General features: G+C 37.0%; 1 protein-coding gene across 1 annotated transcript in view; it reads right to left on the bottom strand.

The window, feature by feature from the left end:
* The window catches only part of st14a (ST14 transmembrane serine protease matriptase a), a 57,464-nt gene that overhangs the window by 19,701 nt on the left and 18,730 nt on the right, over window positions 1-19,033 (bottom strand). Inside the window, exons 2-8 of the mRNA XM_053623269.1 lie at window positions 16,677-16,836; window positions 15,280-15,410; window positions 15,110-15,180; window positions 12,335-12,501; window positions 12,205-12,234; window positions 11,867-12,101; window positions 30-175 (exon numbers count right to left, since the gene is read on the bottom strand). Coding sequence (XP_053479244.1) covers window positions 30-175; window positions 11,867-12,101; window positions 12,205-12,234; window positions 12,335-12,501; window positions 15,110-15,180; window positions 15,280-15,410; window positions 16,677-16,836 — 940 coding nt within the window. The remainder of the gene's footprint in view (window positions 1-29; window positions 176-11,866; window positions 12,102-12,204; window positions 12,235-12,334; window positions 12,502-15,109; window positions 15,181-15,279; window positions 15,411-16,676; window positions 16,837-19,033) is intronic.

Genomic DNA, 19,033 nt, shown 5'->3' with positions numbered 1-19,033 from the left:
CCCTAAAACAGCTCTCATTCATACTGTACCTCTAGTACTGCCCCCAGCCACTTGAGACACTTGTGCTCTGAAACCAGGATAGTCCCCAATATCGCTGGTTACCATAGTCACCAGCATCACATTTCCAGAGGAGATGAAGCCGAGTGGGTTATTGGGAGAGTAGTGTCCACATTTCCTATTACACAAAAAAAGCAATAAAATCCAACTATCAAAATATCATCTCCATATTATATTAATGTTAAAATTAAAAAGATGATTGTGCTTTACATTTTAGAATTAGCATCTTTTTTTTTTTTTAGCTGCTAATCACCAAAACAGTAAAGTACTGTGCTTCAGGTTTATTGATTTTATTTATTTATTTATTTATTGCAGTAACAGTTTGTTTTTGGGAGATCTCTGATGTGATACACTACTGCACGCCAGTTGCAGAAGAATATTTCTTAGTGTCAGTTACGCTTTACACACCTCAGACACCGTATTATTCAGAGTGCTGCAAATGGAAAGTTAATATATACTTGAGGAATACTTAAGGTCACTGTGAATGAAGATGTAATTAGCTACTGTCATTGTCATAGTTTCAAAAAAAGGTAAATCTGAATTATACCACTACAGTGGTATTGCTCAGATAATAAAAAAATTATAATATGAGCTAACCAACACATGCATGCATACACACATGCCATATCTTTAAATATGTGCTCACTCATTTTTTTAAAAAATTTTTTCCAGGCCATGGTTCTATGTGGATCAGTCCATGTCAAGTGGTCCAATAATTGTAAAGTTGGTTGATTGACAGTTTTTTCATTTTCCTAATTTTTTTTTGGAATGATTACCTCTATCTATTAGCATTGCAAAACCACCAAGTTTTTAATTTTTTTTTTTTAAATCCCTATTTTACTTGATACCTTGACAGCCATCTCTGTGTCATGGCCAGGCTTGTGAAGTAAGAGAAAACAAAACTGATAAATAATCTGTTACAGTTACATCACAAAACAAAGTAATCAGATTACAGGTACAATTTGTAATAAATGGGAATACTATCAGGATTACAATTTTTTTCATTTAAAACCAAAGAAATTAATCTTTTGACATAACACAATATAGACAGCTGCTTGATTATAGTTTTGGTTCTCTCTTGCCAGTCGTGACACACATGAGCAACCTCCTGGTGCATGCACAGATAAATTTTGCACAAAGTTAATTTGGTAGAATTTAACAAATTGTTCTCTGAAATACTTTTTTTTTTTTTAGGGTGACCATACATCCTCTTTTTCCCCAGACATGTCCTCTGTTTTGGACCTTAAAAAGTGTCTAAATTTGAGAAAATGTCCTGGATTCAGCTTTAGTTTCATTATGATGTGCTTATGTTCTAATACGGCAAAGTGTGCGCGTATTTTTCATTGCTTTAACCCCTTTCTGTAATTCCCGCCTTCTCGCACACCAATTGGTCCATAATAAAAGGCTTGTAGCAACTATTGGCCAAATTCCTGTCTCTCAACCATTAGCCTACTCTTAGCAAGCACGCGAAGGTGAAGCGCTGTAGTGTACGGAGTCAAACAGTTGCACGACAATAGCAGCAACTGACAGTTGTCCTGAGTTGAAACAATGCCCATGGCCATACAAGTTCATTTTTAATTTCACATGGCTTCATATTACATGGTCATTCAAACGTGTAAATGATGACAGAAGGTACACTCATGGCATCTGATATTTTATTTATTCCATGGACATTCAAAAGAATGTAATAAAAAAAATAAAAATAAATTTGTAATCTCTGTAAGCTCTGCACTGCTAAAATTTTACACCGGAAGTGAGCAGCAGTGAAGCGGCGTCGAGTCTAATTCGCCCTAATCAATGTTAATATGAATTAATAACATTCAATAATTTAAGAAATCTTACTTTAATCTTCAAATCTTACTTTAATCTTCAGAATTTAGTTAATGTTAATTTGAGTAATGTGTTTTCTGTTTGAGACCAGTTACTGTGAAACAACTTGTTGAAATGGAGAGAATAAAGTTGGTACGTACGTACATGTTGCTAATAGAGTCTTTTTCATGTATTAAAGTCTGCATTTATAGTATCACTGTTTTGTCTCAGAATCCAGATGAACCAAACAGAATCGACTCAGAAAAGACGTCAATGAATGCATGTGTGTCACCTGATCCACAATTCACATCTTACTTGTTGCATGCACAAATAATGATACATTAATACAAAATAGAACCTTTGTATTCACAAATATATATCTCTATTTGCAAATTGCTGCACATTCATTTAATTCTGAATTTCACAGACACAAATTGCAGGTTTCAACCAAACTCCTCTCCATCCACAGCTAGACACTCAACCATGCCCCAGCACCATAATCTCATACTACGCATAGTCCAAAACATTACAGTTCAAAATAAACACAGAAATGAAATGACCAGATTTTTTCCCCAGTTTTTCACACTAAAAGACAGCTGTGAAAATGTGTCTATTGTTTAACTTTTTGATCTTTTGTTTAAAAAAAAAAAAAACTCACAAAAACACTCTGCTTTCATGGATATCAAACAACTGAAAACAAAACACAGGTTTATCAAAAAATAATAATCTTTGTTGACACTTATGTTCTGTTAAGATTTGCTTCACTTCCTCATTGTTTGTGGTCACTGTTAACCGTAGTGTGAAAATGATAATTATGAAATAACATTTTTTTCCTGTTTAAATGTTCCTTTCCATTCCCTGAGCTTATTGAACTGATAAAAGAATAGAAATAAGTGCATCATTAACTCTTACATTTAGAGTGTTTTGCACCTTAAGTACCAAACAGATTCAAAGCATGTGAAAATACTTTGCTCCCAATAACAAATATGAGTAATAAATAAGATACCAATATGACCCCAAACATCACGTGTGTAGTCATGTCATAGTGGACATCAGAAACATTATTATTAAGTAAAAAACACATTTCTGAAAAGATCTTACGAAATTAGGAAAATTCATGATTATATATATATATATTTTTTTTTACTATTTGAAGAGGGTCTGGGGTCATATAGACCCCAAACAGAACATAAGGGTTAAATATAGGTGTACAACAATTATTGACACCCTTTTAGTAAATACTTCCCTTTGCCAAGATCACAGCTCGGGGTTTTCTCCTGATTAGGTTGGAGAATACATGGCAAGGGATCCGAGACCATTCCTCCACACAGAATCCCTCCAGATCCTTCAAATTTCAAGGTCCATGCTGGTGGACTCTTCTCTTCACCTCACAGGTTTTCTAGGGGTTTCAAGTCAGGGGACTGGGTGGCCAAGGCAGGTCCTTGATGTTGTGGTCAGTAAACCATTTTTGTGTTGCTTTTGATGCATGTTTTGGATCATTGGCCTGCTGGAAGATCCAACAATGGCCCATTTTAAGCTTTTTGGCAGAGGCAGTTAGGTTTTCATTTAATATCTGTTGAGTCCATGATGCCATGTAACCTAACAAAATGTCCATGTCCTCTGGCAGAAAAACAGCCCCAAACATTAAAGAGCCACCACCATATTCAACTGTGGGCATGAGGTACCATATGGCTACCTCTCTGTGTGTGCCAAAACCACCTTTGGTGTTTATTGCCAAAATGCTCTATTTTGGTTTCATCTGACCATAGAACCCAATCCCATTTGAAGTTCCAATAGTGTCTGGCAAACTGAAGATGCTTAAGTTTGTTTTTGGATGCGAGTAGAGGCTTTTTTCTTGAAACCCTTCCAAACAACTTGTGGTGATGTAGGTGACTTCGGAATGTAGTTTTGGAGTCTTTCTGACCCCAAGACGCAACTAACTTCTGCAATTCTCCACTTGTGATCCTTGGAGATTTTTTGGCCACATGAACCATCCTCTTCACAGTGCACTGAGACAATATAGACACACATCCAATTTCAGGTTGATTCATAACATTTCCAGTTGACAAGAATTATTGCCCTGATGGTAGAACTGGGCATTTTCAATGCTTTTGCTATTTTCTTATATTCACTTCCCATTTTGTGAAGCTCAACAACCTTTTGCCACACATCACAGGTCTATTCCATGGTCTTACCCATTGTTATGAATGACTAAGGGAATCTGGCCTGTGTTACCTCATATTTATACCCCTGTGAAACAGGAAATCATGGTTGAACAAATTCCTGTTCCTAGTCAGTCAGGTGTACTAAAAAAAATGGAAAATATCATACTTTAAATATATTTTTCTCATATGAATTCATAGGGATGCCAATAATTGTTGCACACCTATATTTAACAAAGATTTTTTTGATAAACCTGGGCTGTATTTGCAATTGTTTGATATCCAGGAGAGCAGAGATCAAAAGGTTAAACAATAAATACAATTTTTCATAGCTTTCTTTGCTCATATTTACCAAGGGTGCCAATATTAGTGGAGGGCACTGTGTATGTGTGTACACACACATTAGTATATAGTAGTTCTCCTTGCAACCCTGTCCACCATCAGGAGAACACTGAACAACAATGATTTGCATAAATCATTGTTGTTCAGTGTTCTCCTGATGGTGGACTCATGAACATTAGCCAATGTGAGAAAGGCCTTTAGTTGCTTAGAAGTTACCCTGGGTTCCTTTGTGACCTCGCAGACTATTACATGTCTTGCTCTTGGAGATCAGATTTAGATCCATGTTGTTTAAATAAAACAGGGTGCTCACTCACACCTGATTGTCATCTCATTAATTGAAAACACCTGCCTCTAGTAAGTAAGCAAAATTTATTTATATAGCACATTTCACACAGCAAAGCTGACCAAAGTGCTGCACAGAATAAGGAAAATAACAGAAACAGAACTCTGCCTCTAACTTATCTTTCAAATTAACTTCTAATCCTAGAGGTTCGCATACTTTGCCACTGACAGATATGAAATATTGGATCATCTTCCTCAATAAATAAATGACCAAATATAAAATATTATCTCACTTGTTTAATTGGGTTCTATTTGTCTACTTTTAGGACTTGTGTGAAAATCTGATGTTTTAGGTCATATTTACGCAGAAATATAGAAAATTCCAAATGGTTCACAATATTCTTTGTATATATATATATATATATATATATATATATATATATATATATATATATATATATATATATATATATATATATATATATATATAAATTATTTTTCTTGTCCTTTTTTCTTCTAATGGCCTCCCAATAAAAACACATTAATTTAAAAAGACTTTCAAAGCATCCATCATTTAGTTGATTTAACCACTAGTCAAATTAAAGCGCTTGATGCAGACAAGTGAACATGCCTCAGAAAGGTTGATTGCACAAGATTTCTTATTTGTTTCCCCTTGCAGTAAAGCAAAACTACTGTCTACCACACTCAACTATGCTTGTTCATTTCATAGACACCCCTTTCCCTTTTATGGAAACTCTGGTTTTGAACATGTAACACTGCACCCTGGTGTAGTCTAAATGACATGCAAGTATGAAGAAGATAACTACAGTACACCCCCCTTTAATTCTATGTTTTTATTTATCATCAAGGCCTAAATAATTGTGTGGTCCTCATCCTCAACCTCGTCCTCAATCTCTATAGATAACCAAATAACCTAATTTGATGACACAAAAAAAAATCCCAAAAAGTTAACATACATTTAGAAACCAGGTGAGAAAAAAAATTAGTACACCCTTCCTGCTTCCACAATTATTAAGAGAGTAATTGACAGCTAGGTGTTACTAATGAAATGCACAAAATTTGTTAACACTGAACAACAATGTTTCGCATAGCAGGGTTGCAAGGAGAAAGCCACTGCTCTCAAAAACAAAAGCAAACAAACAAACAAAAAAAACATTGCTGCCCTCTCCATTGGGGTTCTGGAGCACTCAGTCTAAATCATGCCAAGAAGAAGCAATTTTTGCTGCTCATCAATCTGGGAAGGGTTACAATGACTTCCCCAAACAATTTGAAATTTACCATTCTACAGTGAGAAGCACTGTTTACAAACTGAGAGTCTTCAAAAGTAGACAAGGAGAACCCAATTAAACAAATGAGACAAAAATATTATACTTGGTCATTTATTTATTAATGAAAATGATCCAATGTTACATACCTGTGAGTGGCAAAAGTATGTGCACCTCTAGGATGCAGTTAGTTTAAAGGTGAAATTAGAGTCAGGTGTTTCCAATCAATGGGATGACAATCAGGTGTGAATGGGCACCCATATTTATTTAAAAAACAGGAATGTATCAGAGACTGAAGTTCACAACACATTTGTGAAAATGTATCATGGCACGTACAAAGGAGATTTCTGAGGACCTCGGAAAAAAAAAAAAGTGTTGTTTATGCTCATCAGACTGGAAAAGGTTACAAAACCATCTCTATAGCGCTTGGACGCCACCAATCCTCAGTCAGACAGACTGTGTACAAATGGATTTTCAAGACCAGTTGCCCTCCCCAGGAGTGGGGACCAACAAAGATCACTCCAAGACGTGAGCAAGATGTGTAAAAGTCTGTGAGGTCACAAAGGAACCCAGGCCTCTTTCACATTGACTAATGTTAATGTTCATGAGTCAACCATCAGGAGAACACTGAACAACAAATGGTGTGCATGGCAAGATTGCAAGTAGAAAGCCACTGCTCTCCAAAAAGAACATTGTTGCCCGTCTGCAGTTTACTAACAATCACATGGACAAGCCAGAAATCTACTGGAAAAATGTTTTGTGGATGGAGGAGACCAAAATGGAATTTTTGGTTTAAATGAGAAGCATTATGTTTGGAGAAAGGAAAACACTGCACTCCAGCATAAGAAACTTATCCCATCTGTGAAAGATGGTGGTGGTAGTAGTATCACGGTGTTAGTATCACGTTTTGCTGCATCTGGGCCAGGATGTCTTGCCATCATTGATGAAACAATTAATTTTGAATTATATCAGCAAATTCTAAAGGAAAATGTCTGTGATCTACATCCCAAGAGAATGTGCAGCAAGATAACGACCCTAAGCACACAAGTTGTTCTACCAAAGAATGGTTAAAGAAGAATAAAGCTAAGTTTTGGAATGGCCAAGTCAAAGTCCTGACCTTAATTCAATAGAAATGTTATGGAAGGACCAGAAGCAAGCAGTTGATGTGAAGAAACCCACCAACATCCCAGAGTTGAAGCTGTTCTGTACTGAGGAATGGGTTAAAATCCCTGCGAGCCAATACGCCGGACTCATCAAGAGTTACCGGAAACGTTTAGTTGCAGTTATTGCTGCACCAGATACTGAATGCAAAGGTTCACATACTTTTGAGACTCACAGATGTGTAATATTGGATCATTTTCCTCAATAAATAAATGACCAAGTATAATATTTTTGTCTCATTTGTTAAACTGGGTTCTCTTTATCTACTTTTAAGACTTGTGTGAAAATCTCATGATGTTTTAGGTCATATATATTCATGCTACAAGTCTATTTGGGGGGTATGGAGTATCAGGTTCTGCCAAAATGAAAAATGACTGAATAGTCTGTCAGTCTGTAGGCTCTGAATACAGGCTAGTATGGAGATACAGTGAGGGGAAATAAGTATTCAGACACTTTTGTTTTTGTAGTTTAATGTACTTGTGCAAATATCAACTTTAAATTGGCAAGCATGTATTTTGTACTTACAAATATGAACAAAAAAGTATGTACTCATAAGCATAAACATATGTATAAAAAAAGCAGCAAAATTGGTAGGGGAAAAAAAGTATTCAGATACTGGTTTAATTGGGTGGGAAGATTTCACAACATGCTGAAGGCAAATGAGCTTCTTAAAGTTCTCAGGAACAACATTATTAAACACTGAATAGAAAAAGCTACATACATATGAACAAACCAAGAGAAGGCAGTTATTTAACGTTAAAAGAAACTTAAGTTTCTGTCCCAGCTTGGCTGATAACATGGAGGTGTTGAAAAAATTCAGTTACATGGAACTGCTGGAGTTTACAGACACCACTCAAAGGTTGTTTGCAAAATATGCAAAGGCAAGAAAGGCACGTTCAAGAAACAAGTGTCTTCTACAATATGGAAACATTTCACATTATACTACGCTGTAGTCATCATGATGTAACTTGCGTTTTCATCTGAGTAATATTTCGATTTGTATTCATTTGTTTACAGGAATGTGAGTGCGACATCGGACCGAGGGAATGCATCCAATTCTTAATAACACTCATCGCGCGACTGCCCTAGAGTTTTGGACTGTATCAGAGTGTGGCTGAAAGGCGGCGTGGCCCAAAACACACACGGCTGGTGATTGCAGCAGTGGCGCTCCACCATCTAGGAGACATCGGCAGAGTATAAAAGGGCACGCAGAGTGCAGCAAGGTGAGCAGTCTCCTCATATTAAAACGGCTTACTCTGTGTTTCTTTTGTGAACATTTTCAGAAGATTCCTCCACTTGGGAACCCCGCCATGACGCTGCACAGCTCTCTCTCTCTCTCTCTCATGCTCGACAATCTCAGCTGGGAAGAGGGATCACCAGACCGCCCTCGACACATCGTTCACTCCCTTCCCTTTCTTTTTTTTGCTTTCTGTAAATAAAACGTGCACTAATTCTCCTCAAATCGCCTCTGTGTGTCTGTGCTCTGCCTGCTGCAGCTGCAAGTTTTGCTAAATTGAGAAACAGTGGAAGCTGAATGTACCTACTTGAATCATGCATATTAATCGATGTGCATAGACTTGTCCTGCCTTTATTGTTATATTGCACTGCCATTTCATTTCCATTAATTTTTTCTGTTTTCACACTGTTTACACTGAAGTGCCACTTAAATTCCACTCAAGTCTGTTCTTGCATTGATAAATACTAAACAGTTTTTTTGCTATGCTAAACTATAGATTTAGTTTGTCTAGTCATCAAGTCTCCATCCTGCTTTTGGTTCACATTGAAGTAGATTCAATTCACTGATTCTACGCTTTGAATACTAAGAGTCAACCCCAAAGCTATGGAATCAATTTTACACCCCGAAAATGATTCACCTCATGCAAATGTGGCAAGCAATGTATCAGCATTAGTGCAGCATTATTTAGCATTGTTTTAGTTGGTTAGACATCCAGCAGATATTTACTTTACCTTTATTTTGAATTTGTTTGGAAATTCAAAATCAGAATTACACAAATCAGGACTGGAAATGCAGATATACATATATATATACATATATATATATATATATATATATATATATATATATATATATATATATATATATATATATATATATAAAAAAGTGTGTTAAACCAGTACAAAATGTGCTGAATAGTATCGCCCTGTTATTTTGTTTGTTTCATTTGGTTTACATAAACCCATATTCCATACAGAGAGAAAAACCATGAAAAGTTGGAAAACATGAATTGGATAGTCACACACACATACACACACATACACACACATACACACACATACACACACACACATTATATATATATATATATATATATATATATATATATATATATATATATATATATATATATATATATATATATATATGGGCTGCACAATTAATGGAATATCGATCGTGATTACGATTTTGACTACCCACGATTACATGAACATGATCGACTGCGATACTGATGTTTAAAGTTCGTCCTCTGCTCATAGAAAACTCCGCTGCAGATCAAATTAAGCGCTTCCTATACTTACAGCCAATAACCACTGGGTGAACTGCACGCGAACCCTGAAGCTACAGCATGTGCAAAAATTTCCCCGGATGTTGCGGCTCTTCTCCGGAGTAGAAGAGAGTTCAACAGAAAGCAGACAGACAAACCAAAATTAAATGTCTAGAGCAGAAGGTGAAGCGCTAGTCAATCGGAATGGATCTTCGTCTGTTGTTTGGAAGAATTTTGGATTTAGGGCAAGTGATATTAAGCAAGAACAAAATCATATGCACGCAGTGCTTTAGAATTGTTTCTTGTTCAACTAGTTCAACCACCTGAAAACACATCACAAACTGCAGTACGATGAATGTATGAAGGGCAAGAAGAAGAACATCGTTAATGTTAGCTCACTGAATCCCCGTCCTTTGCCAGTGTCAACTCAGACATCCATAACGGCAACGCTGTACAGCGCATCAAAGTATCCATCCAACTTGCAAAGACAGACTGAAATAACGGATGCAATCGAATTCCATTTGGCCAAAGATATGCGTTCAATAAACACTGAGCAGTGAAGGCTTCAGGAAAATGGTCAACACACTGGACAAAAGATGTTATCGCCTCACGCAATTATTTCTATAAAGTGGCATTACCTGCACTGCATGCAAAACATCGAGGGGAAACAAAGAGGGATGTTACAGCTGTCGAGTACTTTGCAACTACCACTGACCTATGGTCAAGTAGAACAATGGAGCCCTACATAAGCCTGACAATCCATTACATCAATAGTGATTTTACAGTGAAGAGTCGATGCATGCAAACGTCATTTTCCCCACAAGACCACACAGGAGAGTCAACTGCCCAGGGACTGAGGGAAGCGATGGCCTCTGGGAGCTTGCAGGAGGAGAGACTTGCCTGCATTACAACAGACAACTGATCAAATGTTGTAAAGGAAGATTCTCTGAATAAATGGACGAGGCTTCAGTGCTTTGGCCACCTAGCAATAGGTGAGTAGCAGGATATTTTTTAAAAAGGAACAAAAAGTGTAATTGTAATTAATTGAAATATTGTGCAATCTCTGATGATTAATTGTATATAATCTGTGCGGATTGTTTTAATATGTGTATGAAGACTGTAATATAATAGTAATATAACAATAATGTAATGGGGATTGTTTATCAAGTATATATAGAAACAGATAAGGTTTTATTCTGTGCTTTAATTTTACATATGAATCTCTCATTTTTATTAAATTTTTTTATCTTTATTTTTTTAGAGAACACAATGAGATCATCGGATTGACCGTGCAGTAGGCCTCTGCAATAAGCTGGTGAGCAGTTTCTCCGACAGCTGGAGGCGTAAAAAGGAGCTAGCAGAGGCACAAAGCGAGCTGAAGCTTCCAGAGCATGCTCTGAGTGCCCCACAAGGCGAGATTGAGGCAGGCCATGATAGAAAGAGTCCTGGAGCAGCAGAGGGCCATTGCTCATGTCTTGTCCACTTACAGAAAAGCCCGACACCTCATCCCCACATGGCAGAACACTGACGTCCTGGAGGCCATCAACAAATCCCTCTGCCCTCTGACTGTTTACTGATGCAACTTCCAGTGAAAAATAAGTCGATGTGTCCTTTGTAAAACCAGTCCTCCACCTTTTCGGCTCCTCTATCCTGAAAGAGGAGGATGATGATCTAGACCTAACATGCACCATCATGGACCCTCTGACATAAGAACTGCTTGACATGGCCTCTGCTCTTGACCCACGGTTCAAGCTCAGATATGTCAGTGAGAAAAATGTTGCACCAATCCAAGCCAGACTTACCACACACACACACTATAAACTGAACCATCTGAACTTCATCTTCTGGCAGTCATGTGAACTTTACCATAGCTAGATTTTTATTCTTTTAGAAATAAACAAGCGCATTAGGTTCTCCACTGATTCAATTATTTTTTATAATTATTATTGCTAACTAATTTTGTTTTTGCTCACAATGACTTCAAAAATGAAATACCCCTTAATTGTTTACTGAATTGCCACTAGCAACCATTAGATTAAGAGTGCAGCACAACTGATCACAATTTGTAAGACATTAATAGCCACGGTTGCTCTAAATATACAAAGGTTTCGAATTAAATAAGGACAAGTACTGCAACTTTCTCAATACAGCTCATCAGATGGGCTATATTCATGACTAATGGGTGGAATAGTTTTAACAGATATGCATTTTAAAATCTACTCTTATTTTAAAATAATAATAAGAAGAAGCACTTCAAACTTACTCAGCCATGAGCCGGCTTTCAATTGCCACCAGCGAGTCATATACTTTCATAAAATCATTCCTGCAGTTTTCCTCCAGATTGAAGGTGGTGAATTCCAGCTTGATGATGTGGCCAGGGTCAGCTCGCAATTGCCACTGCGCAAGCATATTTTGTGGGTATGGGTAGTTAGGAAACCCAGGTGACATGATATCAATGACTTCATTAGGCCTGGTGTGCACAGCATACTTGTAATACGCTGTTGGGACACACAACTTAGTATAATTCCTGACACAGAGTCAAGAATTCAACATTTAAAATAATTAAATAATTTTTATTTTAATCACAAAAGTACAACTTACAAGGTTTTGAAAACATCCGTGAATCTAAAGCTATCAACAGAAAAAGACCCAAAGAAGAATTGACATGGTAAGATGACAAAAATGTGATATGGTCTAAAATAATGTGTAGAACCAAGGAACCATTATGTACCTGAAGTATCTATTCTATTAAACATCAGATTTCCTGTTGAGTCTTTTAGACGCCGCTCCTTGTGCTTTATCATTTCATCCATGGTCTTCATGGTGTTATCCACAGCATCCTCCTGAGACAATGGAACATGGAACTCTGACAGATAATATGCTATTACACTGCCTTCACTGGAAATAGAGGGAAGAGAGAAAGCTATTATACAAATGTAAATAATATGCAATAGGTTTCACTCAAAAAAAATGTTTGGCTAAAAACTAGCAACCCAACTAATGGTTGATATAGCACCTTCCAACTATTGGATTATTTTTAACTAAACATTAGGTGCATTTCTCTAGTCTGTTGTGTTAAAACAACTGTTTGAATGACCTTGTATTATTATTATTTAGTAGTAGTAGCAACTTATATACAGTGCATCCGGAAAGTATTCAAAGCGCTTCACTTTTTCCACATTTTGTTATGTTACAGGCTTATTCCAAAATGGATTAAATTCATTATTTTCCTCAAAATTCTACAAACAACTCCCCATAATGACAACATGAAAGAAGTTTGTTTGAAATCTTTGCAAATTTATTACAAATAAAAAACAAAAAAAAGCACATGTACGTAAGTATTCACAGCCTTTGCTATGACACTCAAAATTGAGGTCAGGTGCATCCTGTTTCCACTGATCATCCTTGAGATGTTTCTACAACTTGATTGGAGTCCACCTGTGGTAAATTCAGTTGATTGGACATGATTTGGAAAGGCACACACCTGCCTATATAAGGTCCCACAGTTAACAATGCATGTCAGAGCACAAACCAAGCCATGAAGTCCAAGGAATTAGACCTCTGACACAGTATTGTATCAAGGCACAGATCTGGGGAAGGGTACAGAAACATTTCTGCAGCACTGAAGGTCCCAATGAGCACAGTGGCTTCATCCGTAAATGGAAGAAGTTTGGAACCACCAGGACTCTTCCTAGAGCTGGCCGCCCAGCCAAACTGAGTGATCAGGGGAGAAGGGCCTTAGTCAGGGAGGTGAACAAAAACCCGATGGTCACTCTGACAGAGCTCCAGCATGTCTCTGTGGAGAGAGGAGAACCTTCCAGAAGAACAACCATCTCTGCAGCACTCCACCAATCAGGCCTGTATGGTAGAGTGGCCAGACGGAAGCCACTCCTCAGTAAAAGGCACATGACAGCCCACCTGGAGTTTGCCAAAAGGCACCTGAAGGACTCTCAGACCATGAGAAACAAAATTCTCTGGTCTGATGAAACAATGATTTAACACTTTGGCCTGAATGGCAAGCGTCATGTCTGGAGGAAACCAGGCACCACTCATCACTTGGCCAATACCATCCCTACAGTGAAGCATGGTGGTGGCAGCATCATACTGTGGGGATGTTTTTCAGCGGCAGGAACTGGGAGACTAGTCAGGATTGACGGAAAGATGGATGCAGCAATGTACAGAGACATCCTTGATAAACCTGCTCCAGAACGCTCTGGACTTCAGACTGGGGCAAAGGTTCATCTTCCAACAGGACAACGACCCTAAGCACACAGCCAAGATAACAAAGGAGTGGCTACAGGACAACTCTGTGAATGTCCTTGAGTGGCCCAGCCAGAGCCCAGACTTGAACCCGATTGAACATCTCTGGAGATATCTGAAAATGACCGTGCACCGACACTCCATTTCCAACCTGATGAAGCTTGAGAGGTCCTGCAAAAAAGAATGGGAGAAACTGCCCAAAAATAGGTGTGCCAAGCTTGTAGCATCATACTCAAAAAGACTTGAGGCTGTAATTGGTGCCAAAGGCGCTTCAAAAAAGTATTGAGCAAAGGCTGTGAATACTTATGTACATGTGCTTTTTTGTTTTTTATTTTTAATAAATTTGCAAAGATTTCAAACAAACTTCTTTCACGTTGTCATTATGGGGTATTGTTTGTAGAATTTTGAGGAAAATAATGAATTTAATCCATTTTGGAATAAGGCTGTAACATAACAACATGTGGAAAAAGTGAAGTGATGTGAATACTTTCCGGATGCACTGTATAGGCATAGAAATGTAAATAAAATCTAATTTTCAAATACTTAAACCATCACAAATTTATGTGGTGTTTGTCTCCATTGAATGTAGCTAACTTAACATGAATTTTCTGAATTAAACTGAATTTCTATCTCAAATACCATCAAGTCTGTGTGATTTACTGTGGCTAACAGAAAATATATTATTTGTAAAAGTACACTCATTTTAAATTTTATTTTAACTGGGTAACACCTGTACAATACTTAAAGCAACCAAGCCAATAATCTAACAAAAATAACATTAAATAACTTTAAGGAACCAACTGGGATGAGTTGAGCTATTTAATAATATTAAGAGGCAGATATTAATTACCTGAAAACAGTTAACAATTTGGGAGATATAGCCAAGTTTATTTAAAGGAAAGCAGCAGGCTGGATATAAGCTCAGAACGATATCAGCTCAGCAAGTTCTGCACAATAAAATCTGGATAAAGTTTAAAATATCACCATATCGAATGGAACCTGTTGGGTTATTACCAAATTAACCCAATAATGAAACAAATAACCCAATTACACTACACCAGTGGCTAGGTTAAAAGAACTTAACCCAGTTCTTTAAACATAGTTATTAGACTTAGCAATATGCTCTTTGAAAGATAACTCCTCCGAATTGTCATAATATGACAAGGACAAAAAGTACAGTGGGGAAACACGTACATGTTCATTTTTTCTTTACAGTATAGTCAAGTTCACAGATTAATGACAGTACCTGAAGGCTTGCACTGAAGAATCAACATAATATTTAGACAGCTGGGGAATCCTGGAGTAGAGTTCTCTTAACTGAAAACCAACAATATTATGACACAAATATTTTCATTATAGCAAACAATAAGTAAACTGAGGCTGATTTAGCCAAGGTGTTCTGACAATAGATCTTACCTGAGCTGCTACCTGGTTGGCCAGGGCCTGAAACTCTGTACTATTGGGGTTCTCATAAGCATCCTTAAAGTCCTGATTTGTGATGTTCATAGAGCCAGCGTACATCTTTTTCACCTTGGTGTCCTTCCGGACTAAAAGTCCACACGTAGATGTTAAATATTTTAACAATAAATGCTAAAAAATCCCAAAAGATGTCAGAATTTAAGGGTGTACCCTATAAATAAAACAATCAAATGTATTCACGTCTTACAGTCAAGGGACAAAGAAAGTACACCCTTCTGTTCTGTATTATTTATCATGGCTTAGTGGTTAGTATATTTGCCTCACACCTCCAGGGTTGGGGGTTTGGTTCCCACCTCTTTTGAGTTTGCATGTTCTCCCTTTGCTTCGGGGGATTCCTCTGGGGGACTCTGGTTTCCTCCCCCAGTCCAAAGACATGTGTTGTAGGCTGACTGGCATCTCTACATTGTCTGTAGTGTATGAATGGGTGTTCACTCCTGGGAAGACTGGCAACAGCTTTGAAGACTCTCCATATGTAAACAATCCTTCTTACTGTAGAATAGTGAATTTCAATTTGTTTGGAGAAGGCCTTATAACACTTCCAGATTGATGAGCAGCGACAACTGCCTCTCTGAGGTCCTTTCTTATTGGCATCATATAGACACACACCCGAGCGCTCCAGAACATTGAACTGCACCGAGGTGCTGCTTTTATAGTAGTCACACTTCTTGATGATTAACTAATCATCTTGTGCATTTTGTTAGTGACACCCAGCTGCTAATTACTCTCTTAATGATTGTGGAAGCAGGAAAGGTACTTATTTTTCCCCACCTGGTTTTTGAATGTTTACTTTTTGGGAACAAATTACTACATATTGTCACAACATAACTGCTGTGTTTTTTCTGTTGTCATCCGAGTTTATTTGTTTATAGAAGCTGGTGAGGATGACACAATTGTTATTTAGGCCCTGATTAAAAAAAAAAAAAAAAAAAAAAAAAAAACACAACAACAACAAACAAACAAACAAAAAAAAAACATAGAATTGAAGAAGGGTGTACTTTTTTTTTAACCATTTACCGACTTTCCTCGGACATGTGTTACGCATATGTAACATTGTAGAATTTGAGACTTGGTGAACCCAAAATGCTGCTATCTTCTATAAATTTAGTAACTTTCCAACTGTGATCCTTGAAGAAATTTTTACCACTTCAATTATCCTTCTGACTATGTGTGAAGGCAAAATACACCTGCATCCTCTCCCAGGTCTGGTTCATTACAGCTTTGATTGTTTTAAACATCTTAATTTTTGCCCCAACAGTGAATATGGGCATTTGGACCATTGTGTAGTTTCATTATGTGGATGGCATTTAACAAAACTGCATAAAACAAGAACTCACAGTGGAAATGCCATACAAGAAGTCCAGTCATCAAGGCCACAACAGCTGCAAAGATGACTATGCCAATAATGGCACCAGTCTTCCCTGGGCGTTTCTTCTTCTCCAGCTTTTTGGAATCTGTTGCTGGCAGAAATGTGACCGCTTGGTCCCAGTCCTTGTCCTAAACAAGAAGGCAACAAAGAACTTAATGCCCATGTCTCTTTTTTATAATAAGCTTCTTACTGTTATCTATATGTCCTGTGATGAATTTACCATTCACTGTAAAAGAAAAAAAGTTTTTCCAGTTAAGAGCTTTTTCTACTTGTTTTTCTGAGTTTTTTTTCTTTTGAGCCCATGTCAGCTCCTGTCTAGTTCTAGTCCTATAAAAGGTAGACAAGCTGTCTTTTTTTTTTTTAAACCAAATTAATTTATATTTTTAATATTCATTACTTACACATGGGCACACTGAAAAGGTGATCCGATGTTTGAGTTTGTATAACAAATCTCATGACTTCATAAATGGGAAAATATGACAAGGTCTAACCTTCACTGGCAAAATTCGCATCCCTATATGGTTAAAAAGCAACTCACCATTGCGTGTTGGTAGGCAGTTAAAGGAAAGGACAGGAGAGCTCATTTTAATCTATTTTATTAATTCCAGACATGAGCCGTTTACTGCGTCTATATGTTGCAGTGCCATGTTCTGTTGATCACTGTATCTTTTTAAATTAGCTCAAAAGGGAAGGAGGTAATCCAATCCACAGTCAGCTGATTTATCCTCTTTCCACAAGCACCATGCTGTTAGATGTATACACAAAATGCATGGCCAAATAAAGCAACATTCATGAGTCACGTGTAAACAAAAGTGCAACTCTGTCATTCCGGCATGCATACACATACAGATGAGATGTACAGTAGAGTCCGAAAGTCTGACACCACACTGAAAATCTGGAATTTTTCCTTTCATATAAAATTGGAAAGGCAGTGGTGCCTGAAACTTCGTGAACCCATATATATATATATATATATATATATATATATATATATATATATATATATATATATATATATATACATACATATACATACACATACACACACACACACACACACACACACACACATACACACACACACACACATAAAATATAGTGTGTATATTAGGGATGCACCGAATGTTCGGCAACCGACATTAAGTGAAAAGGCCGAATAAATTTGACCGAACAATGACGTGTTTGATGACGCGCCAAATAGCCTAGCAACCAGAGTGAGATGCGCGAATTTCACGACCTCCACTTCCGGCAGCGCGCTCGGAGCGATGAGGGGGCGGCGCATGCACGAGCTACGTGCACGAGTGCATGCTCTTCAGATGTTGACAACCGTGACATTGTTTACTGTGGAAACGTGCGTTTGTTTTGTTTCTGTTCCGGAGTATTCTGTCACGTCGCGAGAAGTAAGGGAGTAGAGTACGAAAGCAGGTAAAGACATATTTATTTAAGGGAACATAACACTGACAACGTATCTAACTATACTATATTTACTATAATACTCCGCGAGGCGTACAGGGACGCGAGCGGTATATATCCCGAATATAATCAGCCATATATAACCGAATAGAACCATTTTTTGCACTCTTGTCAATGCACTTTTTAATGCACTATTTTGTTGTAGGCTACAGAGTGTTACATTCTTTCAGCAGTCAATTATAGGCCTAACATAGGCTATTCAAGGGGGGCTCAAAGATGATCACATCAAAATATTTTTATTTTACTAATTTATTTATTTAAAGTTATATTGTGCCTTGTTGTTAGCCTATGCCTGCTGGAATGAAAAAAAAAAAGATGTTCAGTGTTAAATAAATATCTTGAAATTGTAGTTTTTGTAAATTATTTTTTTCTTTGAAAAGCAAGACAAAATAGTAAAAAGCACATTTTGACTACTTAATTTATGCAATGGTGAAAAAAACGGTAAAATAAATGGAAAAAACGCAAAAAAACGTGTTCGGTATTTGGCCAAGTTTTTCATTATATTCGGTTTCGGCCAAGAATTTTCATTTCCGTGCATCCCTAGTGTATATATACACACACACACACACACACACACACACACTATATTATATTATAATATAATATAATATATATATATATATAATATTATATTATATTATATATATATATATATATATATATAATATTATATTATATTATATTATATTATAATATAATATATATTCATTCAAAATACATTCAAAGACCTACATGTTCCTAAAGTACTTAAATTAGCACTTTTCATTTATTTAAAAAATTGTGTTGTGTAGTCTGTGCGTTTCTCTTACTATATTACCTCGCAACAGAGTTGTGGTATTCTTTGTCTGTGAC

Source organism: Ictalurus furcatus, chromosome 4 (genome assembly GCF_023375685.1).
Source record: "Ictalurus furcatus strain D&B chromosome 4, Billie_1.0, whole genome shotgun sequence".
Lineage (NCBI taxonomy): Eukaryota > Metazoa > Chordata > Actinopteri > Siluriformes > Ictaluridae > Ictalurus > Ictalurus furcatus.
The sequence above is the reverse complement of the archived record's forward strand: the minus strand, read 5'-3'. Positions and strand labels throughout refer to the sequence as shown.